General features: G+C 40.6%; 1 protein-coding gene across 27 annotated transcripts in view; it reads left to right on the top strand.

Annotated features, from left to right (window-relative positions):
• The window catches only part of LTBP1 (latent transforming growth factor beta binding protein 1), a 445556-nt gene that overhangs the window by 307377 nt on the left and 122456 nt on the right, over positions 1-15723 (top strand). For 15 of the 27 annotated variants that reach the window (XM_077959738.1, XM_077959736.1, XM_077959735.1 and 12 more), the window contains 5 exons: positions 400-499; positions 990-1088; positions 11348-11473; positions 12633-12758; positions 13484-13606. In XM_077959738.1, the coding sequence (XP_077815864.1) occupies positions 400-499; positions 990-1088; positions 11348-11473; positions 12633-12758; positions 13484-13606 (574 nt within the window). The remainder of the gene's footprint in view (positions 1-399; positions 500-989; positions 1089-11347; positions 11474-12632; positions 12759-13483; positions 13607-15723) is intronic. The other 12 variants (XM_077959737.1, XM_077959734.1, XM_028831786.2 and 9 more) reach the window with 1 other exon arrangement.

Here is a 15723-nt window from a genome sequence, read left to right as displayed (position 1 = left end):
TGTGACTGGTCATCTCAGTGGCCACATGTGAATGAGGCAAAGGTTTAGTCCTCTTTGGGGGTTAGTTTTGCCCTATTGCAGACCAAATATGGACCCCTGGGCCAAGACATTTACTTACAAGGTCAGACTTTGGGCCTCAGGGAAATGGCTGAGGATATGTGCATGGATCAGCACCACTGGGAAAAGTTTAGGGCTTCCCATAGTAGCATCACATCAATGGTTCTTTTTTTTTTTTTTTTTTTTGTAATTTCACACAATTATACATGTAAGGTCCTATGATACTTCTTTGCCTTTCTAAGAATATAATTAATTAAATAAAAATAGATGTGGGAAACTAAAAATAATTTCCACTTTCAACTCTTTTTTTTTCTTACTCTCTTTTAAAATACAACCATCCAGGAAATACCTTCATTGGATCAAGAGAAAACCAAACTTGAGCCTGGTCAACCCCAGCTGTCTCCAGGCATTTCAACTATTCATCTGCATCCACAGTTTCCAGGTAGCCTGTGTTGATCTGTGCTGTTTGTCAGAGTATTCTGAATAAAAATGTAAGACGGGAAATTTTTGTCTTTGATTTTGTTTAGTAAATTACTATGCTTCATAACTGAAGTTCAGTGTTAAGTATAGTAATATACTTATATAATGTTAGCATAATTACAGCATTGTAAGTATTGCAGTGGTAAAGATAAGAGTTTTTTTACTGTTTTCTGTGATCCGGAGTGGTATATACTATCCAAACATTATCGAAGGTTATCATTTGATGAACGATCATTTTTCTTGGCTTCTGCATCACTCTCAGATATTCCTGCTAAATGTTGAACCCAGAGCTATAGATTAATACCATGAGCCTTAGGACATAGAACAGTTCTTCATATCTGAGAAATGCTGTGATATATTGCTAGACTAAATTATCCTTGCGTTTTGAAATGGGATCTCAATGCACATTAACAGGCTTTAATTTTCTTTTTATCCTCTACTTTCTCATATAGTAGTGATTGAAAAAACATCACCTCCTGTGCCTGTTGAAGTAGCTCCTGAAGCTTCTACGTCTAGTGCCAGCCAAGTGATTGCGCCTACTCAAGTGACAGGTTGGTGCAGTGTTTTTACGTTATACATCACGTGGAGGAGACGTGGGGCTGAGCTTCATTTTAAATGTAGTATCAGTTGTATAAGCTTGCTCATGGCAGGGTTAGCCATAAGAGCAAATATTTGGAAATCATCTAAATACAGGTAAAAAGGAGGAGTATGTGTAAATAAATTATAGTACATATGAAATGGAATATCACATAGTATTAAAATAATGTTTGAAAAGAGTAGTTAATTAATATCATGAGGAAATATGGCATAATCTTTGTTAATAAATACAGAATACAGGCTGGGTGCAGTGGCTCATGCCTGTAATCCCAGCACTTTGGGAGGCTGAGGCAGGTGGACCACGAGCGGATCATGAGGTCAAGAGGTCAAGATCATCCTGGCCAACACGATGAAACCCCGTCTCTACTAAAAATACAAAACGTTAGCCAGACTTGGCGATGCACACCTGTAGTCTCAGCTACTTGGAAGGCTGAGGCAGGGGAATTGCTTGAACCCAGGAGGCAGAGATTGCAGTGAGCCAAGATCGCACCACTGCATTCCAGCCTGGTGACAGAGCGAGACTCTGTCTAAAAAAAAAGGCCAGGCACGGTGGTTCACGCCTGTAATCCCAGCACTTTGGGAAGTCAGTGTGGGCAGATCACTGGGTCAGGAGATTGAGAACATCCTAGCTAACACGGTGAAACCCCATCTCTACTAAAAATACAAAAAATTAGCTAGGCATGGTGGGAGATGCCTGTAGTCCCAGCTACTTGGAGGCTGAGGCAGGAGAATGGTGTGAACCCAGGAGGCGGAGCTTGCAGTGAGCCGAGATTGCGCCACTGCACTCCACCCTGGGCAACAGAGCAAGACTCCGTCTCAAAAAAAAAAAAGGAAAAAAAAAGAAAAAATACAATGTAATGATTACAATTTTACTTTTAAAATTTCTACAAACACAGAAAAAAGAAAAGAAAATGCATCAGTGTTCAATTCTCACCAGTTAATACAGGATCACGGATAATTATGTTCTTTAATGTATTTTTATTTTCAAAGTTCTGTATAATAAACATTATTGTAATCATGAGTGAAATAGTGTAAAAATGTTTTATATTTTGAAACAAATGAAAAATTCTAAATGTCCATATCCTTAATGTGTATCGAGTGCTGATAAATCAATAGGAAAAATACTAACAATAGAGAAATGGAAAAATAATACAATCAGATAATTTGTAGGAAAAAACAATACCAAGAAGCATATAACAGAAAATTTCAACTTTCCTGGTAATCAAAGAAAGGCAAGCTAACCTAGGGTAATACCTTATTCCTATCAAATTAGTATGTAAAACCTAATCAAACTATTTTTATCAGGGTGAGATTGAGACTCTCTCACATTACTGAAGGGAGTATGTGTTGGGGTTTTCCAGAGACATGGAACCAACAGGATATATCCAGATATATAGAAAGGGCTTTATTGTGAGGGATTGGCTCACACCATTCTGAAGGCTGAGAAATTCCAGGCCAAGGAAACCTGGTGTTGTGGTCCCAGTGCAAACCCAAAGGCCTGAGAAGCAGGGGAGTTGGTAGCATGAGTCTGAAGGCCTGGATACTGGGCACGCCAGTGTCTGAGGGCAGGAGAAGATGGATGTCCAAGCTGGAGCAGAGCAAATTGCCTTCCTCAGCCTTTTGGTTGTGTTTGGGCCCACCCCCAACAGATAGGATACCCACCCATGCTGCTGAGGGTGATCTTTACACAGTCTAACAATTCAAAGGCCATTTTCTTCCAGAAACACCCTCACAGACACACCCAGAAATATGTAATCAGCTATCTGGATATCCCTTAGCCCATTCCAGTTGACTCATGACATTAACCATCACAGAGTATAAAGCACAAACTGGCGATATGTATAAAAAACTTTAGAACTATTCAGAACTTTTGACCTAGTAATTCTATTTTAAGACATCTTGTCTAAGGAAATAATGTTCCCAGAGGCTGTGGGTAGTAGTTTATATGAGTGGTTACCTATCACAGACAATGTACAATACAGAATAAATAGAAATCACTGAACATCCAACTACAGGGAAATAAATAATTATGTTACATCTATACATTGGAACATTATGTTGCCACCAAATATAGTATTTTTGAAGAATTTTTATTGAAAGATAGCAGGAAGTAGTCATACAATATTGCTAAATTTAAGATGAAGTATAAAAAAATGAATGACATAGAGTATTATACCAGTTTTTTTTTAAAGACATATATACACTGAGAAAATGCTGGGAGAAAATACATTAGATATTAGCAGTGGTTATTTTTTGTAGTGGGATCTGAGAGATTTAAGTGTTTTATTTTAGTGTTTTTATTTTCCGTATTTTATAAACTCAACAGTTATTTTTAGAGTCAGAAAAAAATGTCACTAAGGGTCACATCATCAACTGTAACTGAATTCATGATACCACTGCAGGATGAAGTTTGGCAGTGTGTTATAGGAGCTAAATGGAAGAGTTTGGAGCCTCCTTTAGAATATTCCCTCCTCATAAACATATTATGGTTCCTTTCTAATAGAAATGTTCTCATATGTTAAGCTTTTGGCCACTTAGTGAGTCAGTAGGCCAGGAGCCTCGCTCTTCAGGGTGCAGCTGCAGTCACCTAGCCGCAGCTTGAGATCCAGACATCCCTGTGCTCTCAGAGGCCAGGAAGCCCCCCTTCCCCCACTAGCTCAGAAATGCCTGCTCTCACTCCTTGGCCTCTCCCTACTGCCAGCGCCTGCTCCAGGGTGGAGCAAAGTTGTGGCCAAGCCCAAGTGCTGTTGCAACCCAGCTGGGTATGCATGTGCTTGGGGCAGCGCTGACACACCAGCCCCCTGCCACCTCGGCCCCCTCTGGACATTGGACACCAGTGAGCATGGAAGGGAGGCTGAGGGGAAGCTGAGGGTAGCTCAGTGTGGGCTTGCAGGTGCCCCTCAGCATGAACAGCCTAGGTGTGTGGACAACATGTTGATGGAGGGAGGCAGACAGGTTCCTGTGTGGAAAGGGGTGATTCCCCAGTGAAACCCCACCTTCAAGCCAGGAATGGCCTGAAGCCTGCAGGTCAGGCTGCCAGTTCCAGGTGTAGTCTATGGTCCAGGGTGAAGACTTCATTGATAACAGTTTGGCCAATCGGATGGTGTTTTTCTATGAGCATACACTTGCTTCATTCTGAGCCCATAAAAACCCTGGACTCAGCCAGACTCACACAGATGTCAGGACTACCAGCTGTGAGAAGGAGCTACCCACTTTGGGTCTCCTCACCTTTTCGGGATGACCTGCCTACAGAAAGGAGCTACCCACTATGGGTCTCCTGAGAGCTGTCATGTCACTCAATGAAGCTCCTCTCCACCTTGCTCACCCTCCAGTTGTCTGTGTACCTCATTCTTCCTGGATGTGGGACAAGAACTCAGAACCCACTGAATGGTGGTAGTGAAAGAGCTATGACACAAATAGGGCTGAAACATTCCCCCCTGATCACCATGTTGAGGGTGCTGAGAAAGGAAGAAGAGCTGTGTCCCTCTGGGGAGCCCAAACCTAGGGGCTCCCCAAACCAGGGCTGTAACAGCCTCTTTGGTGCTGTGTGGTTTCTGGTGTCTCCGAGCTTTCAGGTAGCACTGTGTCCACCATCTTCAGACACTGGTGCCTGCAGCAGAAGTTACTACCAGTATGTCTGGTCCAGCCACAGCCTCCCATGAATCCTACACCTGTGCTGGCACCTGGAGCTGCCCAGCCTGCCACAGCAGCTGGCATGCCTGGCTGTGTGTAGTGGCTGGACCACATGTTAGCTCACTCACACACCCCTCACCGCTCCACACCTGGCTTGCCCTTGGCAAGTGTGGGATCTGGGCTGGCAGCACAGGCCAAGCACAGCCTGCTGGGCTGAGTGGGTAGAACAAACTCAGTGGGTGCAACCAAAACTTTGGCAAAGGCGCCATTAGCCACAGAGGTTCTGGCTGGCAAAGTGATACCCCAGGGATCCTGTGACAAAATTATAGTGATTTTTTTTTTGATGGCCATGGCTAAAATTGTTATTCTCCATGCTGAGGTGATGTGCGTATCTACCCACTTTATTAAGCACACTGATAAGAGACTGCTTCATGCTGCAAAGCATACAAGCAAATAATACACTGTTTTGGACAGCAGGGATCTTCTAATTGTTTATCGTAATGTTAAAAAGAAAAAGGTGCAATAAGACATACTGTAATTCACTAGTTCTTTGGAAATACTGCATTTCAATTTTTCAATGTGAAGATAAACTCTAGTTTTGAATGAGTATGGCTGACTTAAGTGGACAAACGTCTTTCAAACTAGCTTTGTAGAGGTTAAGTTCAGCTAGATAAATGCAGTTTCAGCATTTAAATGTAGCTGTGTGAAGGGTAACAAATTGACATTACTCAGCTTCAACTGAACTGCAGAGCTGGTTAAAAAAACAATGAAAGTAGCCTTGCTATAGGAAGTTTTAAAACACAACTTGTTAGAAGCTTCATTTGAGTTTGGCAGAAATACAGGGCTGACATCTGCTGTCACATGTTTGAAGCATGAATGTATCCTTCCAGGAAACAAGTGATGCTGATTTTTTTTTTTTTTTTTTTTTTATGCAACAGTTGCAGGTACTTCCACTTTCTGTAGTACAAGAATATTTCTGAAAGAATTCATAGGGGGAACATTATAGATAGAGAGTCTTTGAATTGAAATGGTTTGCAGCTTTAGAGCTGCACTATTACACAGTGATCTGCATTAGCACAAGAAGACTGTTCTGTATCAAATTTAATTTAAATCAAAAGTGTATGTTCCCATCGGTTACATATGGGGGCCAAATACAGATTTTAGGGGCAATCTCATCAGTTCTCTCAGGAATATTGCATAGTTGTGTTTTCATCTCTAAAACACAGAGGAGGTAAATATTATTTGTTACTGTTAGTTTCTCCCATGGTTGAAGAAAGGGATAGAATAATACATTAAGAGTCTAAAATAAATATCATCAGCTCCACATTGTTTAGTGATTATATCTTTACGATGGTGAAATTGGAAGTAGCTTTTTCAGATTTAGCCAAACACACTTTGACATGTGATAATTATAAAGTGAGCCACATATCTGCAGGAAATACGGGTGATATTTTCCACTCTTAACAGCTGACTTGGTGGCTTGCAACATTATTGGCATACTGTTTTCAAGTGAATTATATGTTTCAGCATATAAATTCTTGATTTAGCATAGTGTCTTAATAGCTAAAGGATAGGTTGGAAAAATCAAACCTTTATTTCTCTGGCAGATATTTACAAAGTGGAAACATCTGTTTCAATTGTTGTGGGACAATCTATGCTCACTGTGGGGCAGTTAGAAAGCCAGGGCATTTTTGTAAACCTTTCCATGAGTTAACATTTGATGCCTTCCTCTGGGTCTTCCCAAACTTTCTCCATGGCTCTTGCAGACTGGCCAGAAATTATTCTTTGACTGACTTAACTGCCTTGTGGAAACCTCTGTAATTACCATGGCCCAGACATTTAAAAAACTATTTGCTTATCAGATCTTTTCCTGAACTCAGAATTGACCCAAAAATATTTGTCTCTCAAGCATATTACCAGTGTCATTATTGCCTCAATAAACTCTTTATGCTGATAGAAAATAAACTCTTTTATTTCCATGTGAAATCATCATGCTTTAGTATTTCCAGACTTCATTCATTCATTCATTCATTCAGGGAATCCCATGATAAAGAAAAAAGCTAAAGTCAGCATAGTAATTTTCATATTTTGCTAAAAACTTTGTTTCAATTAATTTTAGAATATAAAGATACCACACTGTTAAATCTACCATTGGCCTTGTTGCTGGTATAAATAGAGTATTTGGTTTTCCATCATTGGCTTTCTGTCATGGCTCTTTTTCCATATTCTAGATGGACTCCAGCAAAATAAATAGAATAAGGTCCTTGACCTGGAGAAGACGACGTTTTCAGGGAGCAGATATAGTAGGGAAGAGTAGGGCTGGCCTGTGAACCAGGTGGCATTATAAAGGACATGTGAGAGAGTCCAGTGGGGAGCACTCCCTTGATCCTCTCTCTGCAGAGCCAAGAAAGCCATACATGCTAAAAAGACAAGACATTCTCATTCACCAGCATACATACCCCTGACACAAGAAATGAGTGCTGTCTGTGTGAGACCTGACTCTGGTGTATCAGAGCCCAGTTTCTAGAGTTTATATTGACACAGTTTGATCAAAGAATCATACTCTTCTACATGAACTGATCTACTCAGTGGGAAAAGGTTTGCATGCCGATGTGTAAGTGACCACTTAGGAAAAATATAAAATATCTTGTCTTTGCCCTAAAAACCAGAAAATGCAGAAAACTTTTCCCGTTCTTTAAGACAACATTCTCAGGACTTGTGTACTGTCTATGTGCTCAGGAATGAAAAGCTGTTAGAAAAGGAGAGAAAACACAGGGGAGATGTGGGGGAGACATGTTTTATACGTTTTAATGTGTAAGCACCAGTAATTTATTTTTTTACCTGATATTCAACTTTTTTTTTTTTTTGAGACAGATTCTCACCATGTCACTCAGGGTTCAAGTGATTCTTCTGCCTCAGCCTCCCGAATAGCTGGGACTACAGGCACGCGCTGTTACACCTGGCTAATTTTTAGTAAAGACAGTATTTTTAGTGACGACAGGGTTTCACCATGTTGTCCTGGCTAGTCTCAAACTCCTGACCTCACCTCAAGTAATCCTCCCTCCTCAGCCTCCCAAATTGCCGGGTTACAGATATGAGCCACCGCACTTGGCCTCTGATGTTCAACTTTTTGATGAGTAGTAGATAGAAAGCAGACAGAGGTGTTTTGAAGGAGTGATGGCTGTTTTCTCTCTGCCTACGAGAGTGGAATCCTTGACTCACGCCTGTAATCCCAGCACTTTGGGAGGCTGAGGCGGGCGGATCACGAGGTCAAGAGATGGAGACCATCCTGGTTAACACGGTGAAACCCCATCTCTACTAAAAATACAAAAAATGTAGCCGGGCATGGTGGCAGTCACCTGTAGTCCCAGCTACTTGGGAGGCTGAGGCAGGAGAATGGCATGAACCCAGGAGGCGGAGCTTGCAGTGAGCCGAGGTTGCGCCACCACACTGAAGCCTGGGCGACAGAGTGAGACTCCATCTCAAAAAAAAAAAAACCAAAGAGTGGAATCCTGCCTGGCAAAGGATGGAGGGGATCTCTTGAGGTCAAACTGATGACAGTTACATTGATTAATCACTTGTGTAAAAATGGGACAAAGTAGAAATCAAGTATGTTTCAGAAAGTGTCCCTCTTTCCTTTGATGTATGTCTTAGTACCCTCTAGTGGTGTCAGCCTAACATTTTCTTACATGTAACGTGATCCTGACAGACAAGTTCAGCGTTTGCAGGCCATGTCTTTGTATACTTATGTATGAGGTAATCAGCTAAAAATCAACTGATTTTTATCAAACTTTTTTTCATCAAATTCCAACCTCCTAGCTTCTATCTAAGATATTGAATTGGCAGGAAAGGTTATTAGTATTCATTTTATTCCTAAGACTAAAGAGTTATAATTCTTCACTATTTCTCCTAGCTCAGAGCTGAGTTGAGAAGAAACACTTTAGCTATGTTGGCAATTTGTGGCATAGGAATATATCACATTTTAATTAAGCATCACATATTTTTGAAGACTTGTTCACACATGTAAAGCAGTTCCATTCTAAGGCTGTCCCTGCCAAATGACAAATACTTGGTAATCACCAAATTGGTGTTGTGGGAGTGGGTTAGTGACTACTCATCAAGCTTTTCATGAAAACCCCAGATTTACAGCCTCTTAATTTGTTCTGAACCCTTGCCCTGAGTATATTAATTCACCCTCTAATTTTTTTTTTTTTTGGCAAATATGGTCAGCATGTCTTTCTGCTTTATGAAAATGTCAGAGATGAGTATAAAGATAGGTCGATAACCACAGGGAAAAAAACCCAAGAAATCTAAACACCAGTAACTTGCAAAGGAAGCTTCGATGTATAATATAGAGTCGTGTGCATCTCATGATGTTTCACTAAAAAATTCCTATAAACAGAAGAGAATTCTTACCTGAAAATCTGTGAGTATAACCTGGTGAAGATTACCTTTTACCTTCAAATTTTAGGTACATGCAAATGCTATTTTTAAGGAAGACTTTTCGAATTATGAAAGTGCCAAGACATGCTTATTGTAAAAATTTTGAAAAGTACAAAAAAAAAATGAAGAAAATGCTAATCCTAAAAACCATAAAACTTAGATCTACTTCCTTCCAACCTTCTTTTCTGTGTGTATTGTGGTGTAATGGAAATTATATTCTATGTTATAATTTGCGCCCCACTGTGTTTTCTTTAACAAATAAGCATTTTCCTATCTTGTTAATGATTATATGCTATGCTGTATGTATAATTCATTGTTTTGTGTTATTGCCAGTCACTTCAGTTTAGGTAATCACGATAGTTACCCATGTTTTTAGCCTTTTGAATTATTCTTCCTATAATTTGATAATCTATTGACTATAAACAAATGTATTCTCCTGAAAGTGAATTAACATAACTAGGGTCACAAAAGGTATAAGTAATTTGTAAATACATGGGGTATGCATACATTTCTCATACATCCAGGTGACTTTGTGTAAAATGCTGAAGTTCATATGCTCCTTTTTCAAATGACTTGCATGAGTAGTCTTAAAGTCACAGCATAGTGAATACTTTATGAAAAATGAAGCATGTGGTTTTGGTTTTGGAGAGCAACTTCAACCCCAATTTAGGTCATTTCCATAGTGAACCTTTGTTAAAGCACTGTTTTCCACATCCTTTTGCTGCAGAGTAGACAGTGTGTTATTACCAAGAATAGCCCACCTGCTTTTCTTCTCATTCAAACCACAGACCTCTCTAACAAAACTGTGCTCTTAAGTTGTCATGCTCAGAGGCATCAAACTATTTACCTTGGAGGGTCCCTTGGCCTCATTCATACCAGCCTCTCTTTCGAGCCTTGTTTACTATATGATGACAGATAATAGCCCAAGGTAGTATTGGTATAAATGTATTGGTTTTTAAATATAATCTTAAATGACTTCAGTATGAACAATAATAATGGATAACTTTTATTGAGCACATATAATGTGCCAGGCATTGGCTAAATGCATTATTTAGGGTATATCTTTCATTCTTATACTTTGAAGTTGAAACTCTGATTATTTCCATTTTACACATGTAGAAAAGTGAGGCGTAGAATGGTGAGGTCACTTGCCCCATATTGCAGAACCGTAAAGGGCAGCAGGATTTGTGCCTGCACTGTCTCGAGCCAGTGCTTCTAACCATCAGCTCTGCCACCTTCAGTAGGCCAGTATACCTTCTTACAAAGGTCATTGGAAACAGAAAATCTTAGGGGAGTAATTAATCTCAGAAGGCCCCCTTTGAGTCCTTGGGTTTTTTTTTTTTTTTTATGGACTCCACCTAACCATGGACTCCTAAGACCCTCCCTCCACTGTAGTGTATGTCTGTGAGTAGACTGAGAGTAGACTGAGGACTTGAACAGAGCTAATCTGTACATGCTATATAGAGGAAGCCAGTCTTACATAGGGCTCAGTAAGGGAGTAAGGGAGGAATTTAACAGAAAAGATTTGGGTAAAGATTTCTACTTTACCACCAGAAATAAAATATGTTCACGTTGAAATTGGCAAATAAGAGTAAGATACACCAAGAACTTTTTCTTTGTTTAGAAGTGGGAGGTCTTTGAGAGGACTGATGAGAAATTTTGGAGGAGATTGGATGTGTTTGTTGAAACTCAAATATGGCCTGCTAAAGAATGGAAAGTTACAATGTGTTTCTTATCAATAGATAAGAAATCTCTTATCTATTGGTGATTCAAACTCTATCATCTAAGATGAACTACAGTGAATAGAAACTCAATAGGCCATTTTGGAAACTGTTTTATTAATAATTGATTTTCTTACAACTTACAACATGGCCTTTTTCTGAGTTTCTACTCACTTCAGTTCATCTTAAAAATGGTTTCACTAGGAACTATTGATGGCCTTGGATGGGACTAACTCATCTATTATAAAGTAATCACATGAATTTATACTTGCTGTCAGAGGTCACCTTTGTCTTCTAAATGCAGAGCTGGAATAATTTGCTAATTGGTCAGGAAACACAAATTAATGCTTTGCAAGTAGCAGTGAAATCTGTTCATTTCTGTGGGTTTTTTCACATTATTTTGTTTACTTTTAAAGAAATCAATGAATGTACTGTGAACCCTGATATCTGTGGAGCAGGACACTGCATTAACCTGCCGGTGAGATACACCTGTATATGCTACGAGGGCTACAAGTTCAGTGAACAACAGAGGAAATGTGTGGGTAAGAGACAATTTTGATTGACTGAATTATTAAATATCAAACATTTGCACATTAAGAACATGTTTTTTCTTAAACCAACCTAACCATTTTGGGAAAATGTTACTGGTTTAATTTTTTGAAAGTTTATCCCTTAGCTAAGGGAGCTCAAAAAAAGGTTTGCTAAACAACTGGAATTCTCTTACCTCTTTGTTCAACATTTGTTTACCTCGCCAAATGTAATACATTTACATAAAGGTGAAATAATTTCTAAAAGCTTTTTGGATAAAGTAAAGAAAATATGAATTCCAGAAACAGCTACCTAAAAACATGTATTTAGCAAAAACAAATTAACATTAATGTATACTGCAGTAAAGAATTACTTTCATTTATGTACGTAAGATTTGATTTTTTAAAGGGATTTTAAAATTGAAAATCCATATATGCTGGCCTGAAGGTGTCAGTCAAGTTAGAAATTTAGAGATCTCATATATGCTCCTTTTGGGAAATAAAAAAAGTATCTCAGAAAGATATGCAATAGAGTTAAATAAATCATTTTAATGTAACTCTAAATTTAATTTCTCTTCTTTTTTAAGAAAAAGAAAATTCAGCACTAAATTATAAGGCCAGTGGGAAGCAACAAAGGCACATATCTAATTAATACTACTTTAATATATGTGAATTTTGCTGTTTGGTCTGTGTGTGTGGGAGGGGGAAGGAGACAACCACCTGCTCCATAATATGGCTATTTCCCTGTCATTTGCATACATTGTATATATCACGTTTAGAACCTAGAATATTAAGTTGGAAAGGCAACAGAGATGACCTAATCCGTCTCTTTCATGGCATTTCTGACTCCCTGCTGACAGCAAATTCCATTGCTTGGACGTCTCTCATTATCGGGAGAATCCTTCTGTGTTGACCTGAAATCTGCCTCTTTGAAACACCATTGTCATGGTTTTGTAGTTTTGGCCTTTGAAGTGACACACAGTAGGCTGCTTCTCTCTTCCAGTAACAATCCTTCAAGCACGTGAGGAGAAAGATCATGTCTCCTTTTGCTGTTGTCCTCAGTTATAAAGGTTGGATGGTACTCAGGGAATAGTATGATGGTATTTTACAGAACAGGGAAACTAAGTTCTTGCTACACAGAACTAATGTTTTTTATATGCATTTTTGTTAACAGATATTGATGAGTGTACTCAGGTCCAACACCTCTGCTCCCAGGGACGCTGTGAAAACACTGAGGGAAGTTTCCTGTGCATTTGCCCAGCAGGATTTATGGCCAGTGAGGAGGGGACTAACTGTATAGGTAACGGCATTGTTCTTCCTGATTACAAATGCTTAGATCTGAGATTTTAGATCCCCTAAGGCTATCAGTTCAGTGCTTATCCACACAACCCAGAATTTTTTATTAAACACTTACCATGATAGCAATCTGCTAGATCCCCGGTGATATAAAAATGGATTTCTTTCCCCTAACATTTTTGAAGAAAGAGTATCAAATATGTGCACAGACAAGATACATTAAATGTTACTTTTGGACCACCCTGCATGAATCAAAACTGGATGATTTTGATGTGTGTCAAACAAATCAAAGGGAAAGCAGAAATCAGTTACTGGCCAGGCGCGGTGGCTCATACCTGTAATCCCAGCACTTTGGGAGGCCAAGGCAGGCGGATAACCTGAGGTCAGGAGTTTGAGACCAGCCTGACCAACATGCAGAAACCCTGTCTCTACTAAAAATACAGAATTAGCCAGGTGTGGTGGCGAATGCCTCTAATCCCAGCTACTCAGGAGACTGACGCAGGAGAATCGCTTGAACCCGGGAGGTGGAGGTTGCAGTGAGCCGAGATCGCACCATTACACTCCAGCCTGGGCAACAAGAGCGAAACTCCATCTCAAAAAAAAAAAAAAAGAAGAAAAAGAAAAGAAATCAGTTACTTTGTTATTATATTTGAGCTAAGCTGGGAGACGGGAGTGGTTTGAAATAATATTTGGAACACAAAACTCAATAATGCTCTCTGCTCCTCGTAGATGTTGACGAATGCCTGAGGCCGGACGTCTGTGGGGAGGGGCACTGTGTCAATACTGTGGGGGCCTTCCGGTGTGAATACTGCGACAGCGGGTACCGCATGACCCAGAGAGGCCGTTGTGAGGGTGAGTCAGCTGTGAGTGTTCAGCACGCATGACCGTGACGTGCAGGGTTGGTAGGTACCTTGCCTGGTTCTTGTTTCCTTCCACACTCCATGCTTGACACCAGTTTATCCAAAGCTCTTTCTGCTTCCTGGATTCACAGGCTCTTTGCCTCCTCCTTTCAGTGGCTCTTTTGGGATTATTTTCCATCTTCATGCTCTCATTACTTTTCACCTCAGTATCTGCCTTTCTGGTATTTGGAGTGAAATCACCATAGAATGATTAATTGCATCATGTTTAGTACAAACCCAGACTTAATTACAGAGTCCGGACCATTCATCTGGGAACATGGTGCAGGTGTAACCAGTGTTGATTTTTTGTTTTTGACCTTTTCACCTACTCACATTCCTTTGTCTCCACTGCTTTCTTTTACATGTGTTCTGGGACTTTCTCACAGACTCCCTAAGAAGCATGGTCTGACCAACTTTGGTCGGATTCCAACTGTGCTAGATAAAATTTCCTCATTATTGACCATAGCAATGAGTTTTCTCTCATTATAAAAATGTTATAAAAATGTTTATAGCGTGGCCACAATTCTTATCCTTTTCATATTTCTGTTCATGTTTGTGTCCAAGTTGCTCTGGTTCTTTTTGAAACCACTGTGGCGAGGCCAGGCACAGTGGCTCACGCCTGTAATCCCAGTGCTTTGGGGGGTCGAAGCAGGTAGATCACTTGAGGCCAGGAGTTTGAGACCAGCCTGGCCAACATGCTGAAACTCCCTCTCTCCTAAAAATACAAAAATTAGCCAGACGTGATGGCGCACGCCTGTAATTCCAGCAACTTGGGAGGCTGAGGCACAAGAATCACTTGAACCTAGGAGGCAGAGGTTGCAGTGAGCTGAGATCATGCCACTGCACTCCAGCCCAGGTGACAGAGCAAAACCTATCTCCAAAAAACAAAACAAAAAAAACACTATGGCACTTTTTTTTTTTTTTTTTTGCAATTATTTTCATGAAGAAATACACTGACCTTCTGCTAAAAACCTGCCATGGAAATACGAGGGTGAAGGAACATGGGGTCTCTGAGGGCGCGAGAGCATGGTGCTGGTTCCTTGGGGTTTCCTACCTGGCTGTCAGCAGAGCCTAATAGATTTGGGCTCTGTTAGCTGGGGCAGGATGGACTAGGTTGGCACAGCCAGCCCTCAGCTGTCCCCTGGCTTCTGCATGTTGGTTTTCTTCACCGCTCTAATGACCCAGGCCTGGAGGGAGAGCTAATTAGACATTTTTTGGCAGCCTACGCTTGCCTCTCCTGCTGGCGTCTTGCCTCCGCCCCTTGGGTTCTAATCTAGAGAGAAGTGGGAGTGTTTTATGTTGCTGGATCTCTGATCAGCTTGGATCAGAATGGAGCCTTGTACCCTCCCCAAGGGTCATGAGGCTACAGAACAAGCACAGGTGTAAAGTGTCTCCACTCTGCTCTTCCAGGGAACTCTCTGCTGTAGAGATGCAGTGTGGGATCAGCTCACCAAGCCCACGCTTAGTAACTTCCTGACCTGCAGCCATTGACTTTGCCCCTTCGAAACGTAGTACATCACCTGTAAAATGGGAACGATGGAGTTAACTTTCCGGGTTTTCATGAAAATAACTTCATGTTGCCGGAACTTGTATGATGCCTGTCACTTTGTTAGTTTTCAAGAAATTATAGTTTCTTTAAATCTCCCCCATCCCTGACTCCTTTTGTGTTTGTATAGATCTCAAGTACCTCTGTAGTTGCGGGGAGCGCTTTAAAAAAACAGGGTAAGTTTATTTGACAAGCATTTATGTGCAGAGCAGTATCCCCCAACCCCCAACAAAGAAGTCAAATACTGATTCTTTTTATTTATTTATTTATTTATTTATTTATTTTTTGAGACGGAGTCTCGCTCTGTCGCCCAAGCTGGAGTACAGTGGCACAGTCTCGGCTCACTGCAAGCTCTGCCTCCTGGGTTCATGCCATTCTCCTGCCTCAGCCTCCTGAGTAACTGGGACTACAGGTCCCCGCCACCATGCCCAGCTAATTTTTTTTTTTTTTTTAAAGTAGAGATGGGGTTTCACCGTGTTAGCCAGGATGGTCTCGATCTCCTGACCACCAGATCCACCCACCTT

Source organism: Macaca mulatta, chromosome 13 (assembly GCF_049350105.2).
Source record: "Macaca mulatta isolate MMU2019108-1 chromosome 13, T2T-MMU8v2.0, whole genome shotgun sequence".
Lineage (NCBI taxonomy): Eukaryota > Metazoa > Chordata > Mammalia > Primates > Cercopithecidae > Macaca > Macaca mulatta.
Note: the sequence above shows the minus strand (reverse complement) of the source record. Positions and strands in the feature narration are given on the sequence as shown.